Raw genomic sequence first — 24,263 nt, 5'->3', positions numbered from 1 at the left:
GGGATGCAAAACCTCCAAGAAAAACTAAGTTGATGCTACAAGTTAGCTTAAATGTCCAAACGAATGCGCTGTTATGGTGGTCAGGGACATTGTACTCAAAGATAAAAACATTACATTTTGATTATGTTATTTTGATTATCTTGATTATGAGATCATTCAGGATCCCATGAAACAATTCAAGAAAACAAGGAAATAAACACCATTAGTTTTGCTAAATTATACTTTGGGCTCTCTCAGTCTGGCCTTCCTTAAACTTCCTCCTTAATTAAGTGAAGCAATGAATCAGTAACCTTTTCTGTTTTGTAATAGGGCTGAATACACACAGTGGTTCTTGCAAGGAATTATCCATTATGATTGTCCTTATGGCTTTCTGTGGGGAGTGTCTCCACAAAGTGTTTTTCACAAATAACCTGACAGAAGGTGCATAAAAGCAATCCACATCACACAAGCAGTTGCACATTTTATTTAATTGCAAAGATTATAGAAATTGAACCAGGAATGAGATTCACTTGGAACTGATTTAACCACTTGGTCATCTGTTTGCTTGTCTGTGAAGACAGGGCAGCCTGGTTGTGTGGTGTCGTTATCTGCCTGTCAGTCAGTGCCTTGCCTGTTCCGGAGTGTGAACACTGCTGTGTGTCTGTGCGCAGGAGAGGAGTATAAGAATCCAGTGCTGCTCTGGGGGCAGAGCTCTCTACTGCGTCTCTATAGCAATCAGAAGCAGAAGTACTACAGTGTGTGCCACCAAGGATTCAACCAGACCTTCGCTAGCCTGTCCTGTGATGTCCTGGGCATCAACAGGTGACACTGCAAACTCCTATTCACACCCATCTCATCAAATGCTTGCATTGACAGAAAATTGCAGCCTTAAGGAATTGCTAATTCACTACCATGTAATTTATATAATGAGTGTGTCAGTAATTGATGGGTATTGTGTAGTGAGTCTCTCTATATACTGTATATTTTGCACAGACAACTTATAAGGAAATATTTTGTATTCCTTACTTCTCATATATCACAGTTCTTTTTGCATGCAATGCACAAGGTGATCTGTGAATCTAGATTTCTTTATTCATAAAAATGAAAGAAAAATTGAATAAATGTATAAAGTTCTACATAAATTGCATTACTTATGCAATTATGCATTACTTATTGCATAACTCTTTGAAAATGAACACTGTATCCGCAGGCTGTCTTGAATTTAGTTTAAAGATTTGCCCATGTAAATATGTTTTATCTTACAAATTGGAGATCAGTAGATTTATCTTTGATTTTGTATTTGAGCAGCATCTCTTCTGACAGACACTAACTTGATTCTAGCAGTCATGTCCACTCTGACTATCATACTGTAAGCAGTATTAAACACTATAGAGATTAAATGATCTTCTGAGACTGTTTGGGGTCAGACTGAGGTCTCTCTATGGTCTCTCTATTTACATAGAATGCCTTAAGAACATAAGGAAGGATACACATGTGAGTAGGCCTTTTGGCCTATTTACAGTACCAAATTGGTACGTAGCATGTATTCTGTCAACTGGCTTCAATATTTTCATTGTGCCTGAAACACGCTTAAAATCAAGAGACACCTAATAGGAGAAAAGTATTTTGTTTAAATGAGGATCTTGATCCTCAGCAGGAGGAAATCCAAGTGTTCTAAAGGCCAAGTCAGTTAAATTTTTTTTTCCTTCTTCCCTTCTTCTTTCTTCTGTGGGTCTGTATTTGTCTCCATCTGTCCTTTCTGCTCCCAGTCAACCCCAATCAGAGGCAGTAAGTCTTAGCAGTCTACAGCAGCAGGATGTGGGCAGCTTGGCACTGATTAAGGAACCAGAGTTTGAGCACAAGGAGCCACTTCAACCGATGTGAGTGTCCGCTGACTACACAGCTGACCAGTGCTTTACTGCTTTGGAAAGAAAAGCATCTTATTACAAAGAGCAGATCTGTTAAAGACTGGAGTTGTAAAAGTGATTAGTGCTTAAAGCGATCATCCCATCATGGGAGAAATGAAAATACCATGCACATGTCCATAGAACTCTACACAGTCATCAACCACCTCCTTTCAATTTACAAGCTTGGAGTGCACTGCTGTAGCTCTTCCTGATAACAATAACAGCACTGTTGTCGCCGTTGTTACAAGAACTTAAAATGCTCACGGCACTGCTTCGCATACTGTGGACCAGCCCTTTGGGATTGCAGATTCCTTACTGTTTCCAATACATTGTGCTCTGAGTGGAGTCCCCTCAGGATCCATGAATTATTGATGGTTGCTGCACAAAACACAAGTTTGATCTGCATGCTGGTTTAAATGAGATCTTGCACAAAACACTATTGAGTTCCCAATTAAACCAAATATGGACCAAACAACCTTTCTTATCTGGTAACCTTTATCCAGATTTCGAGCTCTTACTCCTGACCTATTACAGACAAGAATCTGGTTAAGTTATAGGCAAATCAATGTGTGCTTTGCCCTTCATAATCTGCTCAATGTGTTTGTGCTCTCTGTAGTGCTGCCTGCCCCCAGGATAAGCTTGTGTCTCTGCACTGCACAGGTGAGGACTACCTCTGCTACCCACTGTCTGTGATCTGTGATCACGGTCAGTCAGAGACATTCATTTGTGACTCATGTGGTCATTGCAATTTTATACAAGAAATAATGAAAAATAAAAAATCACAGACATACAGTATACCTTTTTCAGTTAATGTTCTGCACAGTGATCAGGAATGTAATGAATATATCATGCCTTGCATTTGTTCTTTTGTGCTAATGACTTGATTTTGTTAGGTTTCAAAATGTATTCCACATTTTCACTCTGTCCCATGACGCACAGGAAAAACTAAACTTTCTTTGTAGGCTAAAATTAATATTTTAAGTGTCTAAAACTACTTCAAAGGTAATAGTTTTTTTCAGTTACCAGAAATCTTGTAACAATAAGTCGATAGAGCCTACTGTGTTTTACGCAGGGTGTTGTGTCTTATAGACAGCTGATCATTTTAACAGCATCGTTCTAATCTAATCTAATTCTACCCCTAAGACTGTGGCCGCCCTGCTCTCACCCCAGGGCGCATCCTGGGGGGCACTGTGGCCGCACTGGGGCGATGGCCTTGGCAGGCCAGCCTTCAGTGGGAGGGCCGGCACGTGTGTGGGGGGTCAGTGGTGTCACAGCGCTGGGTAGTCACAGCTGCACATTGCTTCATTCTGTGAGTAAAGTCTTACCTGGGTCTTTTCAAACCCTTAATCTGCCTCTACTTTTCACCTGTCTCCCTGACACGTAGTCAGGGGCCATGATTATTCATTCTCATATTAAATACCCTAATGCAGTTCAACTTATAATGCAATACATCTATTTACGCAGTGGTTAGCATTGCTGCCTCGCAGGGCTGGAGGCCTGGGTTCGGTTCTGGACTGGGGCTGCTGTCTGTGTGGAGTTTGTACATTCTCCCCATGTTCGCACTAGTTTTCTCCCAGGTGGTGTGGTTTCCTCCCACAGTCCAAAGACAGACTGGTAGGTAACTGGTTTCTGGGAAAACTGGCCCTGGTGTGAGTGTGTGCGTGTCCGTGTCTGCCCTGTGATGGACTGGCATCCCATCCAGTCTGCCTTGGGCCTGTTGCTTGCTGGGACAGACTTGCTGGGGGAAGAAGCCATTCGAAAACGGAATGGATAATGTATACACTGTAGATACAAATGTATGCTGACAAGGGCGGAGCGGTGGCTCTGTGGCTCAGGATCTGCGCCTGTGTCTGGAAGGTTGCCGGTTCAAATCCCGCGGCCGGCAGAGGAATCCTACTCCATTGGGCCCCTGAGCAAGGCCCTTAACCCTAACTGCTCCAGGGGCGCCGTACAATGGCAGACCCTGCGCTCTGACCCCAAGCTTCTCTCCCTGTCTCTGTGTCTGTGTCTCCATGGAGAAAAAGCTGGGGTATGCAAAAAGACGCATTCCTAATGCAAGAAATTGTATAGGGTTAATAAAGAAACATTAAATGAAAAATAAGGCATCCATAGCAAAGCAACACAAACATGCAGTTTTTATATAAACACTTCTAAATTATAACTATTTGCAGTATCTGTTCAAAACACTGCTGGGTTATCTGACTTTTCCATACTTCTCTGTGTCTTGGTTTGTTACAATCCTTCAATGGAAATCATTAATCGCACCACTGTCTACCTGTCGTATCTCTCTTCCCCCAGAGATTTACTGCCTGCCATTCACTGCCATTCTAGACGGTTCCTCTGTTTCCCTCAACACTGCTGAGAGACTTCTTTTCTGCTGCTTTCTCTCTCAGTTTATTTCCCTTTCCCTTTAACCCCTGAGTTGTGTCTCCCTGTGCTATCCAGGTATGACTTGCTGTCACCTGCGAAATGGAAAGTGCTTGTTGGCACAGTAAGCCGGAGTGGGTTCATGTCAGGCACTCAGTATAATGCCCAAAAAATCCACTACCACACTGGGTTTAAGCAGAGCACCAATGACTACGATATCGCTCTGCTCCGGACTGCCACCCCCATCTCATTCACAGGTTAGAACACCACAGCATGATGGGAGAGCACCGTGTGTCACTGTGTCTGCTTCCGTGACTGTTGTTTCTGGGTTTGTGGCTACACTGTCCCCCATCTGTCTCTAGCTGTCTGATTATCTGCATGACCATGTGAATGACTGTTTCAATTAATGATGGTCTGTCTATGGGAGTGGCTGTCTAACCCTGTCTTGTGTGATTTTTAAATAAGTCAATTTTATTTTGTGTTTTCATTTACTCTTATGTATTTTTCATGACATCTTATGATATACTGTATGTACTTGTGCAGACTGAGTTATTAGTTATCTGCCAGAAATGGGAATGCTGGACCAAAAAGTGATACTTTTCCCTTTGAACCACGAACTTTCTCTACCCCTGGTGACAGGAGGCGATCTACTGTATTAGAAGTTGAAGATCAGATTAGGTCTGGAACTGAGTTCCCAACTGCTAGTCATTCTTTGAAAAGTTAGGGGGTTGTAAGAGTAGTGGTGCTCAGATTTATACCATGACTAAGTTTATATTGGGATTTTTTCTGTCTGAAAGCCCTGAAAAGACTAAATGTCCTCTCCTAGTCTAAGTGGGTGTTAGACATTCCTCTTTTTACCACCCAAACTAAATGCAATAATACGCTGTTAAACATAATAATAAAATAATTTATATTTTTTGCCAAAACGTGATAGAACTGTGACATTTTAAAGGGTGTCTATTGATCCCTTTAACAGCTGGTATCCATGGGAACTTTATCTCTTAGTTGGGAATATTGCCTATCCTGGGGTTTTGCTTGATTGATTCCACAAACTCTGATTCCTGGATGAGAACTAAGAACAATTATTGGAGCACTAAAACATCAAAAACGTCCAGTAACAGATAATCAGTGGTGAGAGTAACATGCAGTTCCTGTTGCCTGATTTCCACTGTACCGGAGTGACACGACGGAGAAACAGTGCTGATGATGCATTGTGTTTTGCTAGACACGGTGCGGCCAGTCTGCCTGCCTGCTTATGGGCAGATCTTCCCTTCTGGAGAGACCTGCTGGATCTCAGGCTGGGGTTTCATGGCAGAGGGGGGTGAGTGTTTCACACTCCTCCTTCAGCAAACACACGTTCTCTCACCAGCACTCAAAAAACAAGCAGCTATTAGAAGATATGTACTCTTACAGTCAAAAGGAGGTCATTCAGCTTACTGAGACATGAAACCGAATTGTTTCGGGAATGGCCCCAAGGAAATGGAGACAGCTTTATCATCAATTCTTCCAGATTGCCCCTTGATCTGTATATAAAGTGCATCCAATTTTCAGTCTCAAAATCTCTCTCTCTTTAGTTCCATTTGTATTCTCTTACTATGTTTTATTGTACAGCTTGAAGAAGCTCTACAGTTGGATTGACTTAGAGTGTTTTCAGTACTGAAATTAATTTCCCTCATTCTATAAAAGATTAAATCTTTTGGTCCCTTAACCTATTTGTATACCATGCCTGTGACATCAAGGATAATTCTGTTCTATGTTTTGATCACCTGATGTTTTCCAGGTCTGAGGAAGCGAAAAGACTCAGCTTTAACAGTCGGTTACAAACCGACTGTCCTTTCCTGACACCCAGTGCTATATTTTGCTAGACTATTTCCTGGGCTTTGGTACCATGAAAAAAACTGCTGTTCCTCTGCAAGCTGCATTGGACTGAAAGCACTCTCACCTGCGTGACATATTCAGACTGAAATTCAAATAAGATTTTGTGGGGTTTAAGGTCTGAGGGGAATTTGAAACCCAGAAACGTTGCCCATTACATTGCAAAGTTTCATTGAGTGGGTTCAGGAGAAAGAGGGGGTCCACTGTCCACACTGTGGCGTCAACTGGACATCCATTTATTCCTCTGCAGGCCCTATCTCTCTGGTTCTCAGAGAGGCTCCTGTTCTGCTCATTAACAACAAGGTTTGCAGCACAATGGATATATATGGCATCAACATCACCCCTCGCATGGTGTGTGCAGGCTACATGGACGGTGGGATCGACTCATGTCAGGTAAGAAACCCGAGGAGACCCCACAGATCTTATTCAGCAGTCTGCACCAAAATCTGTAACATGAATACTGTTCATCAACTTTCCCAGTGGTGCACAATTTCATGGTATCCCACTGTATATACAGTATCTTCTTTGCTCTGCCTTGGACGTTCGGTATGGGATTGACTGCAATGACCACCAATGGGTTATTTTTATCACCCTTGAAGTACCCTTGCCTCTTGTTTTCATGATAACTGAGCTATGAATTATCCCATTGAAGGGATGTTGGAAAACTACTGTATGTGAATTTTAACTGTTTTTACACACAGACATGAACGAGAGACACCTGACAATATTGTCTCTGCGTGAGCTCTTTGGCGCAATCAATGCCTCCTGTTACCAAGGAAACCTTTCAGTGAAAACATGGCTTTGTCATACAAGTGCTAATGCATACATATTACTAACACTGCACAATCCACTGCAAGGTTGTGTCCATACGTTATTCGGGCCGGAGTGCAGGGTGCTGTGTTGTTTCAGGGCGACAGTGGAGGTCCGCTGGTGTGCCTGTCAGACGGCTCCTGGAAGCTGGTGGGCGTGGTGAGCTGGGGAGAAGGATGTGGCCGGCCAAACCGCCCTGGGGTTTATACCAACGTGACTGAGCTGCTGGACTGGCTCTACTATCACATACAGGCAAGGGCTCTTGGCACTGGAATTGTAACGAGAGCCGGGCCAGGCTCCCGCAAAGTGTAGTTCAGGACCCTATGCAGACAGTATAATCCGGAAGTAAGTGGAGAAGGACATCAGGAGAGGAGATGAAGGGATCAGGACGGGTTGACAGATAGGGGGGCATGACTAGGCTGAGCCGGTGCTCGGGGGGCATGGCACAGGCAAACGAGTCCAAAACAGTCCAAATAGGAAAACGAGGGTACAGTCTAATATCCAAAAACCGGGAAGTCCATCCAAGACAAAGACAAGAATAAAAACAAGGAACAGGGACAAGGAACCAGGGACAAGAAAGTTAAAAATAGACTGAAGAGGCCAGGTGCTTCGAGCTCCGGACTCAGCAGGGTCAAGACGCCGATAGGAGGCCTATGCCCTTAAGCCGCGGATGTAGGGCGACTTGATGCTAGGCATCATTTCAGACATTTTTCAGACATGTAGCAATAAACAAATATATAAACAGGAGTTGTACAGTACAATGTTCTGTACTCCTGTACACCTTTCAAAATGTAGAAAATGTTTGAAATTGAGCTCCACAATGTGAGGAGCTTTAAGGAATGAGAATTAATCTTAGGCAGCCAACATGTTACATGTACAGGAGCTCTTGTATTAAGTCTTAAACTTTAAATGGTCAAAAGAGTGATGTTCCTTTCAGTTTATTTTTTTAAATAACTCAGTTTTTTTCTCTTTTTTTTGTTGCAGGCAGACAAGGATTTGCCCTGAGTCTCCCCCAGGTGGAGAGCAAAAAAACAAATGTTTATAATCCCTTTATAATAATCACCCATTTTGTGAGGGGAAGAGGGGAGGATCACCATAAGAAATAACAGATATTTATTAAAAATAATTTTGTAATCTTTTTGAAACAATTTTCAACTTGCAGTAATAAAGTGAGACAATATGCCATAATTCTATTATTTATTATATACCTTTTTCTGAACATTCTAGATACTGGCACACACTCACTGAAAGTGCTGGCCTAGGCAGAAATCAGTCATTCACCTGATTCCTCCTCACTAACAAAGCCATTTAAAACTGCAGCCAAGAAAACACTGCTTTGCAAAATTCACCCATGACAGAAAGACAACCATTAGGACTACTGTACATGAAGGGCTTTGGATAAAAAGTCAGGTACTGAGTGTGTGACTGTTATTTGTCACCAGACAAGCTATCACGTATGAGATCCAAGAAAGGAACAAACAGGGGTAATTTGAACAATGACAACAGACAAGCCACATCATTCGGAGAGCTACTCATTTCCCAACATGTTGAACACAGCAGTTGAAAGACCCTTTACTTGTATTTGAAAGCCCAGACTTTAACTCATGGCACAAAGACCAAAGTGTGTATTGCGGTATAGGGTCATGCTTGACACATGCTCTGGACAGCCCACTCAAAGTGCTTTACAGGTAATGGGGACTCCCCTCCATCACCACCAATGTGTAGCTCCCATCTGGATGATGCAACGACAGCCAAAGTGCACCAGTGTGCTCCCCATACACCAGCTCTCAGTGTTACGGAGACATGGATGTGTACCGTATATCCGTATTTAACATCAAGTTAGTCAAATATCAATCGGAACAATTATTTGAATCCTCTTTCATCTGTTTCATTTTTCTCTTCGTTTAAAATAAACCTATAGAGCTATGGTTTCTATTAATAATACAAATTTATTTTTCAACATTTTCCAAGCGTGGTTTCATGTACATGTGCGATTGGCAGGGATCAGACAGGAAGAGAAAACTCTGGAGCAGCTTCATAGACACAACTGGCTGCTACAAAATAGGACATAATTCACTTACCGTAAGATAAGATAAGATCACTTTATTGGCCATATACAATTTCTTGTATGAGGAATTTGTCTTTTTGCATACCCCAGCTTGCTCTCCATGAGACACACACAGAGAGAGAGAAGGTGTAGGAGTGTTCAGGAGTTGCTTAAAAACTAATTTAATTTTCCTAATTGTATTGCCACATTTCAACCATCACTTCAATCATGATGGTAAAAACCCACCACAAATACATTTTATCATTAGGTGCTTGATGAAAGAGTGTTAGGGCCTCCCAAAAACGTTTTGTGGGGTGGGGGGGAATGTAAAAAAATTGTTTAGGAAGAGTAAAAAAAGAACAAAGCTCATGTTTTTTTAACACAAGAAATTAAGAAATGTCCCTAAGAAGGGAGATGTTTGATATATGTCACTCATTGGTATTTGGACCAGTCAGTTCTGTTAACTTGGAAATGATAATGCACCAAATGGTTGAATCTGCTAATCCCAGATAAATGTTTCACTTCTCTCCAATACGGTTTGACCCCATAAAAAGCTTTTTTTTTTGTTCACACACTCTCACTTTCACTCTGTATGAGACGCCGTTAACTATTGTGAGCAAGTTTAATAATTTTGGGAAGAGCAGTGTTTTTAAAACGCCTCAGTTTTGATCATTTACCGTGCAAAAACATGAAGAATCATGAAGAATTAAAATACGTTGGGGAAATAAAAGCAGACAAAATTCTAACAGCAGGTTTTTTGTACTGACAAAGCAATACTTTTTGTTGTTTGTTTTATTTTTTTGTGACAAAGCAATACTCTTACTAGCTATTTTACAACAACACACGTGGGGGGCGGGCGTACGTGTCGTACTGTAGGTGGGGCGGAAGGGTTTACAATTTGGGTCTATAAATAAAAATGTCCTTTTGGATGTTACGGTGGTATCGCGTAAACATTTAGTTGGGCAATAAAAGGTAACATTTATTGTTCTGGCTAAGGGCACTCTTTTTACGCTTACGTGCTCCGTCACCCCGTCAAGGAAGTATCTCTGCTACGAGTCATGCAATGAGAAACACATAGGCCACGGAGCTGGGGAGAGGAAAGTTCACTTTTCAATTGGTTTCTCGCCCCTGGGCCTGTGCACTCACACTGCCCCAACCGGCTTGGCAAAACCCGACTATATCAGGACTTCTTGGCTGACAACCCGATCATTATAAGAATGAGCTCTGCGGTGCTCCGCACGTCCAAATCCGCCCTTGGTTTCGCCTCGCTCGTCAGACTTGCCGGGCAGTCGAACGGGTCCCAAGCCGGTCTGACTCGCACTCTCCTCGGCTCACTGAGCTCCTGTCACCCGCTGCACCGCAGGAGCTGGAGACACTACAGTGTGAGGATGGATCAGAGGACCGGGCTCCTGTTCAGACAGGTGGGCTGTGGGGTCACTAGTATTGATCCCGATCGTCTCGTTATTTTGTTATTATTTCTGTGTGATTTCATTCGGAGGTCATCCAGCTCCCATGATACGCTGACTGAAGTGATCGCTCTGCCGAATAAAAACAGGAAGTTTACTATGTGCCAAAATACAAACTTCAGATACATTTTAAAGCCTTTCATATGGAATTCTGAACTTTAAAGCAATTTATTGAAAGAACTGTAAGCCTAATAATTATATCATTAACTTTGTCATACCTGATGCTTTAAAATAAATTACGTCTTAACTTTCTGGGTTATGCTACTAATTCGCAAATATAGACCGAATCCACAGCGTCACCAAGTTGCTGTCAGTAGTAGGTTGTTAGGCTGTTGTTGTTACTGTAGTCTAGCGTCATTAAAAGCATCCTGCTAATTGCTGAAGTGATGGCTATTGAGTGACAACTGACGGAGAAGTGGCGCTGCCTGTACCAGACTCCTTACATAGAAAAGCGTGAATTTTAAGGGTTGGGAGAAGCAATACTGCCATTTTATGGAAGCTGGAACCAAGCATTAAGTCAAATTGAAATAATTAATACCCTAATGCTGTTATTAGTGTTATTAATGTCATTACCAGTTACAAAGAGATCACTTAGCCAGCCAGTATAGTTCAGTTTTTCCTTTTACTTGAGGAAAGTCAGCACTTCAACACAAATCTTTGGGTTCCTCATTGAAGAAAGTCACAAAATCTTTATCAGCAGTAGCATTCAATGAGTTGTGCAGCTTGGAATGTTTTGAAAATCCCCATTGAATTTGCTTTGTGAGCATGACCTTGCCTATTTCAGTGTAGGACTTAATGGTAACCTGACTCTCTGACCTTTGGCTGATGTTTGAAGTACAGTATTTCTCCATTCCACACGAACTGCATCAGTATATAAAATCCATCCTGTGTTAAAAAGTCACTAAACCTAAACAAGAATTGAATCTCTTTATTGCCAAAGTTTCCGATAAACTCAGTTGATGCATCATAGTAGAAAATAGAAAAACATTGAGTCACTATTTACGGTATACATTGGCTTATATAGATTGGTTGATTTCTAGCATTTGTTAATGTCTTGTTGTTACCTCAGTACCATGGTATAGGAGAATGTTTGTTGTAAATGTACAATAAAGTACTTCCCAGTTTTCTGTTTGCAGTACACAATGTTTTTTGTGTTACAGTATGTGGTGTAGGTGGCAGCATTTTGAAGTTGGTGCACAAGACATGCTAACACTAGTCAAGATCAGTTTTGTTGCCTTCTTGACAAAATGCAAAGTTCCCATTAATTACATTCCTAAAACATGCTCAGCTCTTCATAGCAAACCTTTGGTCTCATTTTGCAACCTTTGTTAAAACACATACAGTGGTAAATTATGTGTGATTACTGTTGCTGGATTATTACTGTTAAAAGATTATTGCACTGTGTATAATACAATGTGTGCAATGCAGATTTACTGGGAGCAATGTGTTGTTGGTTGGAAGAATAATGACTTGCATTGTATTTTCATTTCTGGTGGGAATTCCTACATTCAGTGCTAGAAACTACAGGACTTCATCTAGTGCTTACCACTGTGAACCTTGACAACCCTTATCTTTTATAGTGGTACCTATCTTAGTTTACTGTAAGGTAATCACTTCAGTTTATGACTGCAATTAAATGTATAAACCCGTGATGGAGTAAGTGTTACAGAGGAGTACACTTGAATGACTGGCAGCTGGGTGGTACGGTTGTGTTCCCTAGAGTGGGTTAATGACCCTCAAGACACTCTGTCCAGTGGATTAAGCATGATGCTAGCGACCTGTTAGGACCTGTCACACTGAAGCATTTGTCTGAAAACGTTTGATGGTAGAATCTGTTGTCAAGCCACACTTCTGAGACCATTAAAAACAATTTAATGAATGTCTTTCTGCACATGATTTTGAAAAAAGGAAAAACAGTCACCAGCTGCCCTAATGAAAAAGATTAAATGTCATTTCTTAAGCCTTTGTCCAGAATGGTTCAAATTCTAGAACACAGTATTGTAATGTTAGAAACTCACAACTTACTGGAAACTATCTTCTGTGGCATTGGATAGAGTTGTTAATCTTAGTTATAAGAATTATTATGCTGCATTTACTAAGTCATGTCAGTCAGGGTGCTCCTGTGCAGTCTGGAGGGCTGGTGTCTCTGCTGTTGTTCCATTCCAGTCCAGCCTTTAAACAACCTCAAGTAGCTTGTTAATGACTCAAATTTATTAACATCGCAGCTTCTGCAGATATTAAGATGGCTCTGCTTTAAATTACGTCTTCACCTATCCACTATCAGATTTCTAAGTAATAAGGTACTGTAATTTTTTCAAAATCAGTCAAAGTCAAGTCAGTCATGAATGAGGAATTAATTCTAATGACCCCCCAAAACAATTGAAATTTAAAATCGACAGTATATGCTATATTGTCCTAGAAACATGCATGTGTAAGGATAGTTATATTTTTGTTATGTTTCTTTAAATACTTAGTATATGCCTAGCTGTGTATTTTTGCTTTACTGTCCCTGTGTCTCTGCAGGTTTTCTTGGTCTCCTTAACCCTTAATGTTTGCATTTTTACATAAGAAAGTGTTCATATATTGTAGTATATACTTCCTTTGATGGAAAAATATAACTAAAAAAGTTTTCTTTGTTGTACAGCACTATGTACAGGCAGTAAGACTTAAAAGTCTGAACAGATCTCTCTGCGCTTATGTTGTGTGTACCTATGTAGTTTAGTCAAATGATATTAAGATGTCTCGTGAAAATCAAGAAAGAAAGTTCCTGTTCATGCTCACTTAGTATAGCAACCGCAGTAAATAAGGTGCAGATTTACCAAGATTTACCAAGCTGTTAATAGCAACAGGAAGCATGAATCAGTAAAAAAAATAGATTGTGATACCTGTCACGTAGTACAGCAGTGAACGCAACAGTGGATATGTAGTGAAAGGTCCACAGGTGCTTTCTGATTGGATGGTCTTTCAGGAAGTGCATAATAAGGCCTGAGTCTGTTCAAGTTCATAAAAACAGGTGTGCGCAAAACCTCCTGGGAGGAGTGTTGTGGTTACAGCCTAGTGTATTTGCAATCTCAATGAAACACACTTTTTATGTTTTTTTTTTATGAAACTGCTTCTGCTTTGGATATTCAAGTTTTTCAAGAACGGAATTAAAATTGTATTTTACCTATAAGAATTAAATAACAGTAGTTTATAGATATAAATTATTTCCTTGAACATCTAGTGTACAATTCTGAGTTTTTTCATGTTTTTTTAATGTGCACTTTGATCATCTGTCCCAGTCTTTTGAATCAACAACTCTTCTATAATGCCTGTTGCCATACAGTTGACTGTCAAGAATGTACTGTAAGTTGTCTGTGTATTCTAACTTGATGAATTGTATGTCTCTGTGGAGCAAATCATCATGGGAACTCAGCTTTGCAGAGCTTAGCAGGCAAGACGAATCACAGTGAAAGTGTTCTGTATAATGATTTGAAATTACTGGATGCTCAGCTCATGAAAAACTCAAGCATGAAAATTGGCAAAAAAAGCCTCCTAGTGTGTTCTCATTTAGTGATGACTGCTCCAAACTCACCCAAGCAGCTTTGTGACTGTGCTAACACATTAATGACCCTGCACACGATATTGGAAGTGAAGAAGTGATTGGATGGTCCATCAGGGCCCATAAGAGACTACTTTCTCAGGCAGCTCAGAAAGTTTGGTACAGTATGTCTCAGGAAGCCATGATCCATTTTTACAGGGCAACTTAGCCTCTCGGGAGAGGAAACAGCGGGAGAGAGAGGTCCACACTGCTTCTGAAAATACTTGGCTGTGACTGATCATCTGTTACTTCCATATAGGCAACACTTTTAAATAGAAGAACTCTGAATATTATCAGTGACCACTCCTACACAGCCTTTTCCCTGTTATAAATATTACAATATTTCTTGGTAAATTGGTGGATTCTATCTTCACTGTAATGTAGCATCGTTTTGTATTTTGCATATGATGTGCGTGATTTAGGATTTTTCTTCCCCCTTCTTCCATCTGTCTTGTTTTTGTATCTGTGTAATTTCGGGCACAGCAGAAGGGCTGGTTTGACCACGAAGTTGACTTTGGAAGGTTCCGACGCGCCCGAATGTGGTGAACTGTCACGCTCTCTCTTCCTCTAGCTGTTCGAGTCGCAGAGCAGCACGTACACCTACCTGCTGGCTGACGCCCAGACCAGGGAGGCGGTTCTGATCGACCCAGTTTTGGAGACAGTGGAACGGGACGCTCGGCTGGTGGAAGATCTGGGGCTCAACCTCACAATTGCGGGTCTGTCGCCACGTGACTTTCCCTCTCTTTTCACACTTTTCCCCACCTGCAAAGAGCCTACCCATCAGCCCCTCTTCTCTCAGTCCCCCTAGATTGACTGACGACTGTTCATGCCAGAACGTGGCCTTTTGTCATCTTTTTCCACACCCAGTCAACACCCACTGTCACGCGGACCACATCACCGGCACGGGACTGCTGAAGAAAAGACTGCCTGGCTGTCACAGTGCCATCTCCAAGGACAGCGGGGCCACCGCCGACATCCACCTCAAGGAGGGAGACAGAGTTACCTTCGGCAGATATGTACGTCCACGCACCCGAGAAACTGATAAGCACATATTGCTAAGAAGGTGCTCCTCTGCTACAGCTTCCAACTTTCTGAAATGCTACTCTTAATGAACTGTCTCTTCGTTTACTGCTTCGAATGAGCTTTTACCTTGCAGCAACCACAGTTAAAAGAACTTCAGGCAAAATGTCGGCTTTTCTCAGTTTGCAGGATGCTTTTAATTAAATAAGGGAACCATGAGACTGCAAGAATAAGTATCATTGCTTCAAGCAATGTTCAATTATGTGTAAATATTTGATAAGTGACAACAGGAAAGCTAAGAGTAGTGTATATAATGTATGTCTAGAATAGAGGACATGGCCGATAATGTCAAGCCCTTTGGGTCTAGCTTGGATTTTAAATTTAATTTGGGGCATCTTGTCTCCATGGAAAACCGGAGACATTAAGCGGTGATGCCTTTTGAAGTATGGATGTGAAGATATTCCAAGATACCCCCTTTCCTGATCTATCCTCCTGTTTGTAACCCCTGGGCTTTAACTACACAGTTGAATACTCAATGTTGACAGGTATGCCACAAGATGAAGTCTCTTTTAGGTTTGTAAGTGTGTAGCTGAATTGACGGCTGCTTTCCATATTGCTTTTTATATCATCTACCTGTTTGCCCTCTCAGTCCCTGGAGGCTCGAGCCACTCCTGGACACACAGACGGCTGTATGACCTTCGTCCTCAATGACCAGAGCATGGCCTTCACCGGCGACGCACTGCTGATCAGGGGCTGCGGACGCACTGACTTCCAGCAAGGTACTGACCGCAAACCACAGTCGAGCCCCATTGAGTAAAGGGAGCAGTATTCTCTATTATCATGAGCGCTGGGTGGTATTTTCTGACAGTCATTTTATTGATATCTAAAAATTGCGATTCATTTTCTCCTTTTTTAAATTCAATCTCACATAGATACTGTATGTTATTGAGTAACTGTGTAAACCCTTTCGGTTGTAGTTGTAATAAGGTTTTGTCTCACTAGATGGCAACAGAGCAAAGCAGATTCCCAGAAACACAGCTAGATAAGGCACCGCAAGCTGTATACTCCTGTGGTTTTCATTTCCACCTCTGATTTTAGTTATTTAGTTGAACTGGTTAGTTGTATAATTGTATTATCCTATTTTTTTAGGGTTTAATCAATTTCTAATCAAAAACAGTTTTCTCCACTCTTCAGCCCTTTTAGTTATTGAAATTCTGTGTGTGAATATGAATCACAAGCAAACATTACCATCTTAAAAATGTAGATTAATACCAGGGAAAATAGTGTAATTACACTTGGCGTTTTGTTGAAATACAAGACAAATGCAAATAGAATTATGTAAGCAGAAAAAATTCAGACAGTATTGTGGAGGTTAGCCCTTCTCACTGTGGTTAGTTCAGTCCTGGGCTGGGAATGTATGTGGAGTTTACATTTTCTGTCCATATTCAAATGAATAATCTTCATCTTCGCCAGATTCTTCCCACCTTCCTACACGCATGCTATGATAGCAAGGGCAATGGGTTTCACTATTATAAGATTCCAGACACATCTTTATGAGTTTTATTATGTTTTAGACACATCCTCATGGCCAGGTTTCGTAAGTATTTTCTGAAATGTAAAAAGCATTAGGAAATGTATTTTACTTCAGAGACCAATTGAGCCTTTATTTTGTTGTTCACACTACATGTAGCGTGTTACAGAAAATACGCAGTAATACACATTATGAATGTTACAGATTATGGTGAAGTTCATTGACAATCTGGAGTTTTCAAAGAAACAAAATAGTCTGTTGTCTGAAAGGCATTACTGGACGTGATGCAGGTTGTGTTGAAAAATATCAACGTACAAAACAAGTTACAGAACATTGATTCTTCTGTTTGATGCTGCATTGGGTTTGCATGCTGTCACACCAAATATACTCTCAAGTCTTGTCCTTTCCAGCCTCTATAGCAAAGCATAGCATCCCATAAGAAGGTGTTGAACATTTCAGATCTTAGTGAGGATCTTGGTCATTAAAGATTAAACATTAACTGCTAAATGGAAAAGCCATTGCTCTATTTATCGTTTCAAAGTTATATTCTTAGTGTATTCCACATTAGACCTTGTGTCCTATCTAGGGTGCAATCTCACATTTTTCCCTGGGGTTGCCACTATCCTTCGTAAGAATAAGCTGCTTTCCACTAATGATATGGTAATAGATGAATGATTTCCTTGTTGCCCACCTGCAGGTGCTGTCCGTTTGTAAATTCTTTGGTGAAAGTAAGCCTGTGCAGTCCAGTACTGCCTACAAAAGAAAAAAAAAATGGTTCTGGTACAAACTAGATATTTTAGCAAGACTGTGTTTTTTATTTGGACCCATAACGCACCAATTTCAATTACACCACCGGTCTGTGGCACTGTGAGTGTTGTTGTTTTAAATTCTGTCCAGTAAGAATAATTGTAACCCAGGTTTTTTTACATAAGAGCCTGTAGACTAAAAATACTATAGACGGGGTTCTTGATTGAGCATTCAGTGATGCTATTTCACTTGCACCCCAATTGAGCAAATGGAGAGCACAAGACCCCCCCATCCTTTAACCCTCCCCCATGCCCCAGGTAGTATGTTTTAGTCCATTGCCCATTTGTTGATCTGGGCAGAATGGAACAAATAAACCTCAACATCTTGTTCAAGGCCAGATCCGTTGTGCCCATCCTGCTGGTTTGAATGCATTCCCCTGCCTATGTATTCTTCAGCACTGTAAACACTGCTCCAAACCAACAACTTGGACATAAAGTGTCTGAGTCTGACTTCAGGTTCAGTGTAAGCGACCCATACTGTAAGTCATCTGGGGTGCTTTGCCCTTTTTTTGGGGGGGGGGGGTTCCCTCTATATTTTGATCGGTCAGGATGGCAAGCCCCACTTTCTGTGGTTAGGCTTTTCATGATCAATTTTGCCGTGGTACAGCAGAGGCCTCTGCCGACGCTTTCCCCCATGCTGTTTAGTGTCTCTTTCTCTCAAGGCTGCGCTTCAGCCCTGTACGAGTCTGTGCACAAGAAGATCTTCACCCTGCCTGGAGAGTGCCTGGTGTACCCTGCTCACGACTACACGGGTAAGAGACTCCTCCTCCAGCGTCTAACTCTAGGGTGAGACAGCTCCCAATGGCTGGTTGAGATTTTATTGCAATTAAACACTGGACACTGCAATTAAGTGTTTATCATGATGTCAGACTCAATATATTTAATATAATAAAGGCTAGATTTGACCAGTGAGACAGTCTTTAGGAACATGTACATGGTGCGGCTAGTGGCAAATGGGGAAGTAAAGAGAAATTTGGGCACATTTAGTGTGCAGGAAGTGTATAATCCAAAGGTCAGGAAAACAAAAATAAGATTGCAAAGTGGGTTAATGAATAAGTAAGTAGGGGGCTGATACAATAATGTTTTAACCTTTATCCATAGGACAAGTCTGATTCATTAAGATAAGATATAACTCTTTTTAAAAAAGGAAATCAAGACTCAGTGGTATCTTGAAGATAACTTGGCCAGTGGTGCAAAAGATCACTGTAAAATAAACCCCATTTTTCTTTTAGTGATTTTTATGAAGTATAAAATATAAAGAGGAGATAACTTTTTTTATTATGTGTTGTAGGGGCTAAACCATGCATAATGAAGGGGGTATTGTTAATATGATGAATAACGACTTCACTACACTATAGACAACTAGCAGTGTCACAAATGTGCCCTTTGCTGTAGCTGTCAGCACTGATTGTCATTCCAGATGATTTCCTCGGGCAATGTGGGTGAAAGCCCCAGGCCAGGCTGAGTGTGCTGCTGTCTCTCTCAGGTCAGTCAGTCTCCACGGTGGATGAGGAGCGCCGTCTCAACCCCCGTCTGACCAAGAGCTTGGAGGAGTTTGTGAAGATCATGAATAACCTCAACCTTCCCAAGCCTAAACAGATTGGTAAGAGCGCGTCTCCATGGCCTCGCTGCAAGAGCTTGTCACACACATCCTGGCCAGACAGGTGTTCAGAAAATCCGGTCCCTATCATTTTTTCTAGAAGTTGGGCTTTGCGGTTGGAATTTAGAATCACAGATCATAATGAAGGTGATAAGTTAGAGTATGAGTGGCAAAGTGGTACTGTACATTGGTTAGCTTTGCTGCCTCTTACTTCTGGGACCCTCGGTTGAATTCCTGGGGTGCTATCTCCATGAAGTTGAATGTTCTCTCACATGTTTGTGTAGGGTTTAGGGTAGGTCTTCTCCGGGTGCTCCAGTTTTCTTCCACAGTCTAAAGACATACTGGTAGGGTAATTGGCTTCAGGGACAATTGACCCGAGGTGTGAGTGTGTGTGTCTTCCTTGCAATGGACTGGTGTCCCGTCCAGGATGTACCCTGCCTTGTGCCCATTGCTTGCCAGGATAGGCTCAAGCTCAACTCTGATTTGGAAAAGTGATGGATGGATGGATAGAAAACGGTGACCAGCGAGCAAAATACTCAAGGGGAGAAAAAGGTTAGAACACTTCATTACTGGTTTAACATCCTGTAAAAAAGTCTGAATTGCCAAGCAGTAGCTAGCTATTCATGACTAGGGTGGCAAAAAACTCACTGGCACCTCATACCCACTGGTGCTTTTTTTAGTTTCACAACTGGTTCCCATAAAAGGCTTCTTAAGTGAGACTCTGCGTTTTGCATGCTTGAACTGAAACTAATATACCAGAGTTGGAGGCATATCTGAGGCAGCTCGTATATTGTTTGGCTGACCTATCAGGGCCACTGTATTGCTGACCTTCCCAGTCTGTTCAGCTCGGGAGCGGCACACCTGCACGTTTTCACGATGCTACATTCAGAGAGGTGCCAGCAAGGCTATTCCATTTTGTTTACCTTCAGAGTAGATTGCTGGGTGTACAGTGCTTGCCAATTATCTTGTTTTTGTTTCTCACGTTGTTTGCAACGGGGCGTGACGAGTTTACCCTCGAAGGCTAGTGAAAAGCCCAATTAGGCAACAGCGTCAAGGGACGGCCACAGAAAACCTAACGATTTTCAAAAAGCGAGCTGCCACCAGCTGAGATCATTTTTGTTTGCTGTGCTCCACAGTTAGGGCAACTTTGCAATTCCTTCCAATGCCTGAAGCCTTTAAGAATCTGATTAGATACTGAAGATCACACAGCCAGACTGTGTGAATCTGTCCAATTAATATGACAGTGTCCAGTCAAGGGGATCCAGAATAATGTAGAGAAGGCTTTCTGTTTCTTTTCTAACTCCTTGTTTATTCAGGAGGTGGGGAAAACACAGTGAACACAGTGTGCGTACTAAATAATGAGTCCAAATGGAAATTGAAAGCACAGATGAGATGAAACCATAAACCCCTTGTACCTCTTGAGGATCAGACAGTTGGGGACTGTTCACAGCTCTTTCGTGCACGGCTAGTTTCATTTGCTCAGATGTGTGGTTTTGTATCACGCACTAGGAATAACAGCACCCAAGAAGAAAGTGTCTTGAAAGGAGTATGGAGTGTTGAGTGAAAATGTGGCTTATGGTTGATCCAGGCTCCACAGATAGGACTGAGTGCCTCCAGTCTATCTGCTTCACAGACAGAACCGTCTCTCCGTTTCTTCCACAGATGTTGCTGTGCCTGCCAACCTTGTCTGTGGGATCCAGAACGTGTGAAGATGGCAAAGAAGTGGATTATAACCTTCTGTCTGTTTTTATGATCATTATTGTGCTGATTGTGACTTTTTAATTTGAAATGTATGCCACCTTGTTCAACTGCCATCGTTTTTTGGACTCATTGCAAAATTGTTCTGTGAATGTGCACGTTCCATGTTCACTGTGCAGGCATAGGCTGGGTTGAAAAGGAGAAGCTGAATTCCCAGATCAGAATTTTGCAAGAACTTTATCTGCAGTAGCGATAGAATTTAGCCTGAACCATGGGAAATAAGGCTAGTTGGGTGAGAGAAGGTGAATATGATTTTGGCACTTGGGAGAAAGAAAGCACTTTTATTGCTCTGGCTGTACACTGCAGAGGGCAGCAAGATGGCCTGATGTTTGAGTTGCTGCTACACAATTTGATTCCAGCTTGGGGATACCTTCTGTGTGGAGTTTTCACGTTCTCCTGTACTATGTTGGCTTTCACTGGGTGATCTGGTTTCCCCCCATAGTCCAAATTCTGAGAATGTTCTCAGAATGGGTGTTGTGCCACACATTAACACCCTTATGGTAAATGTACCATAAAGGATGTCTGCCGTAAAATGTAACACTCATTCTTCCCACATCAACTTCTCTCTGTCCTTTCTTTTTGAAAACAGCTTAAAAAAAAACTCCTGCTGGAGTGCCCATATCAGACAGTACATCCTCCTAAAAAAGAAGTCTGTAATCAGAAAGAAAATGGATAAGAATGTCATGCACGGGTTTTTTAAGAAATTAAATAACAAGAATAATAAAACAGAGCGTTTGTCCCTGGTCGCTGAACATAAATGGTGTTTCTTCAGACCAATTGGTCTGTTTCTGGAATTCATCAAGAAACAGCTCATCGAAAGTCAGCGAGCAACCAGACAAACAAATTTTGTTTCTAAACTCTCATAAGCGCTTGAAAATCTTCTGGGAAAAAGAACCTCTTCCTGAACATAGCTGGTTACTTTAAAGATCAGGGATATCTGCTGATGTTGTTGCTCTTGAGGACTGGAATTTATGTGGCAGATCAGCAGTGCTAGTCTGTTGAGTTTCAAGCCTGTTCCTTCCACTGAAACCGAATGTGACAGTCCCAGGAAAGAGGTGGATTTGGAATGATCAGTTAGGGAACAGTCTGGAGCTGCCCCGTGCAATAGGCATCGATCTGTGGGAAGGCATCCAATAGAGTTTTTAAGGAATGGAGTGTTTTCTGGAATTGGCTGCCGTGGTCAGCATAAACTGTTCTTTGGTGGGTAGCTGCGTCAGCATGCGTAGCCTGCAAAGGAACAAGTAATAGCTTTATTCCATGCTGAAAAAAAGAAGAAAGAGAACACAACGTTTCGGCCGTGGAGCCTTCTTCAGGTGTCACGGCCGAAAACGTTGTGTTCTCTTTCTTCTTTTTTTCAGCATGGAATAAACCTATTAATTGTTCCTAAACTGTTCTTTTCCTTTTTTCTGGGAGCAGTGGAATGTTTGTTCAGCAGTAGATGCTGTTTATCGATCCATCTAACCACTTCATCCAATTTGGGGTCACGGGAGGAGCCGGAGCCTATCCCAGCGATGGGATAGGGGCGCAAAGCACTGTACACCCTGAACAGGACACCGGACCATTGCAGGGCACACACAGAAACAAACACGCACACGCCAGGGCCTGTTTTCCTAGAAGCCAGTTCACCTATCAGTCTGTCTTTGGACTGTGGGAGGAAACCAAAGCATCTGGATAAAATTCGCCTGAACACAGGGAGAACTTACAAACTCCGCATAGACGGGTTCAGAATTGAACCCAGGGCTCCAGCAATACTAACCACCATGGTACTATGTTGCACTAAAATCTGTTTATTTAAACATGAAGTTTCAGACTGCCTTTGATGGTGTCTATATCAAGATTTGATTTTTATGCCGGCCTGAAATCAATACTGTAGACTAGAGATCAAGGAAATGCCTGGAAAAGAGCCACTTGAATAGGTTGTACATTTGTAATTTGTATAATAATTAAAAATTTCAACTCATATTAAAGTTCAATGGTCATAAACATACAGCACAGAAAGCTAGGTAAGAACTGCTTTAAACTGACTTTATACACCAGTTGTGGGTGATTGTAAAAAAACTGATTAATCGACAGTGGCTGTAGGGGGTGATTCACTAGAGTCTTTCAAAGCTCAGTACCAGGTGGTGGAGTCAGTAAATTAAACAAGATGGATGACTTCTTTCAGCAGTTACAGGTCTGATGTTCTTCCATTACAGAGAAATCCTCTTACCTTTAGACATGAAGCTTCCAGAAATCAGTCAATTTGTAATAAGCAATAAAAGGTTGTTACGGCAGTGCAGTTCATGCAAGATGTGTTGCTGTGCAGGTTGACTGTGTGGTTTTAAAAGCTTAAAATTAAAAAGAGGAGCACCTTGTCCCACTCTATGGCAAATAAGAAATAGAAAAGTGGGAAAATGCTGAAGGGGGTTATATAAAACTTGGACCAACAGTATTGGGAAATGTCACAGGCTCCTAACAGGACAGGGAGAACTTGAACATAAATGTTCCAGTCAGGCAACACATTGTATTCTGCAAGAACCTTCATCGGAAGCAAGATTTTGTTTTGTGGAACCAGTCAAGCAATGAATCACATATTTATTTCCTTTAGTGCCTTTGCATGGTGATTGTCATCTTCCAACAGAGAGTTGAGATTACAAGGTGGTACTAATTTGTAGCAGTGTTTTTACGAAATGAACAGATTTTTATATTAAAAGCATTTATGTCCTTTTAATAAGCTTATTTAGTGGCTGTACCATAGTCAGAACTTAACATCTGCCGATGGGTGTAGCTCCTGGGGAGTGTGATGTGAAACTGTTATCCTGTATGTGACAGTTAATAGGTGAGAATTGGAATCACATTGCACACCGCAGCAGGGTCATCTCTGTAGGGGAATGGAATAGCTGAATCAAATAAATCTGTTAACCTGCCACACTGTCCTGTCTGTTTCTCCATTTCAATATACACTATACACTTTGTAAAAATGCAAAGGAAAAGGAGGAAATGACCAGATCCAGATTTTTTCGTAACCCCGATAAAATAAGAACAAACGCCAACAATTGGAATGAGATTGCATAGTGTCTTTCTTAAAACAATTGTAAAAATGTTCAACTGTAATCACGCTAGTATTGTGTAGAACGAAGCCATATTCATCATAAATTGATTGCAAATAAACGAGTCACATTTATTTACACCTCTTCGTATTCTCATAAAACCCAACTAAAACACAGCTACAGTAACATTCTGCTCTTTGGAAGTTTATTGGTGGCATCTGGTACTATGTACTATAGGAGCCTCAGAAGATTTCTTATTTTCCTCAAGTATAAAAAAGGAAGTAACACATGGAAGTCATTCAGTAGCGGCATCTATCATCTGGTTTAAGTTAGAGAGCTCTCGGAAGATTCTCCAATAGTACGGTAAAAGCTTCAGATATGTAAGTATATCTTGCCACCATGGCCAGTAAGAAGTGATTTGTGTGTCAGTTGGAGATCTCCAACACAGACTGACATCTTCAGGATGTACTTGAAAAGCACTGTAGTAT

The 24,263-nt window shown here is 41.5% G+C and overlaps 2 protein-coding genes across 3 annotated transcripts; both read left to right on the top strand.

Annotated features, from left to right (window-relative positions):
* Positions 1-665: 665 nt before the first annotated feature.
* LOC148640170 (transmembrane protease serine 3) lies at positions 666-7,413 on the top strand. The gene is made up of 8 exons (XM_088620662.1): positions 666-801; positions 1,749-1,859; positions 2,503-2,546; positions 3,030-3,195; positions 4,332-4,510; positions 5,479-5,574; positions 6,379-6,521; positions 7,038-7,413. Exons 5-8 carry the CDS (start codon positions 4,396-4,398, stop codon positions 7,248-7,250), a joined length of 567 nt encoding a protein of 188 aa, XP_088476788.1. The 5' UTR covers positions 666-801; positions 1,749-1,859; positions 2,503-2,546; positions 3,030-3,195; positions 4,332-4,395; the 3' UTR covers positions 7,251-7,413.
* Positions 7,414-9,851: 2,438 nt separating this feature from the next.
* Positions 9,852-23,652, top strand: ethe1 (ETHE1 persulfide dioxygenase). Of its 2 annotated transcripts, XM_088620476.1 has the most exons (7): positions 9,853-10,406; positions 14,603-14,747; positions 14,899-15,047; positions 15,701-15,830; positions 18,051-18,140; positions 18,875-18,991; positions 20,651-23,652. In XM_088620476.1, the coding sequence occupies exons 1-7, from the start codon at positions 10,203-10,205 to the stop codon at positions 20,695-20,697; spliced, it is 882 nt and encodes a 293-aa protein (XP_088476602.1). In that variant the 5' UTR covers positions 9,853-10,202; the 3' UTR covers positions 20,698-23,652. The 2 variants fall into 2 exon arrangements, with proteins under 2 accessions (XP_088476603.1, XP_088476602.1); XM_088620477.1 differs by lacking the exons at positions 18,875-18,991; positions 20,651-23,652 and adding an exon at positions 18,809-18,849 and having other exon boundaries at positions 9,852-10,406.
* The last annotated feature ends 611 nt before the right edge of the window (positions 23,653-24,263 follow it).

This window comes from Lepisosteus platostomus, chromosome 26 (assembly GCF_059453375.1).
Source record: "Lepisosteus platostomus isolate fLepPlt1 chromosome 26, fLepPlt1.hap1, whole genome shotgun sequence".
Classification (NCBI taxonomy): Eukaryota; Metazoa; Chordata; class Actinopteri; order Semionotiformes; family Lepisosteidae; genus Lepisosteus; species Lepisosteus platostomus.
This window is presented reverse-complemented; position numbering and strand designations above follow the sequence as displayed.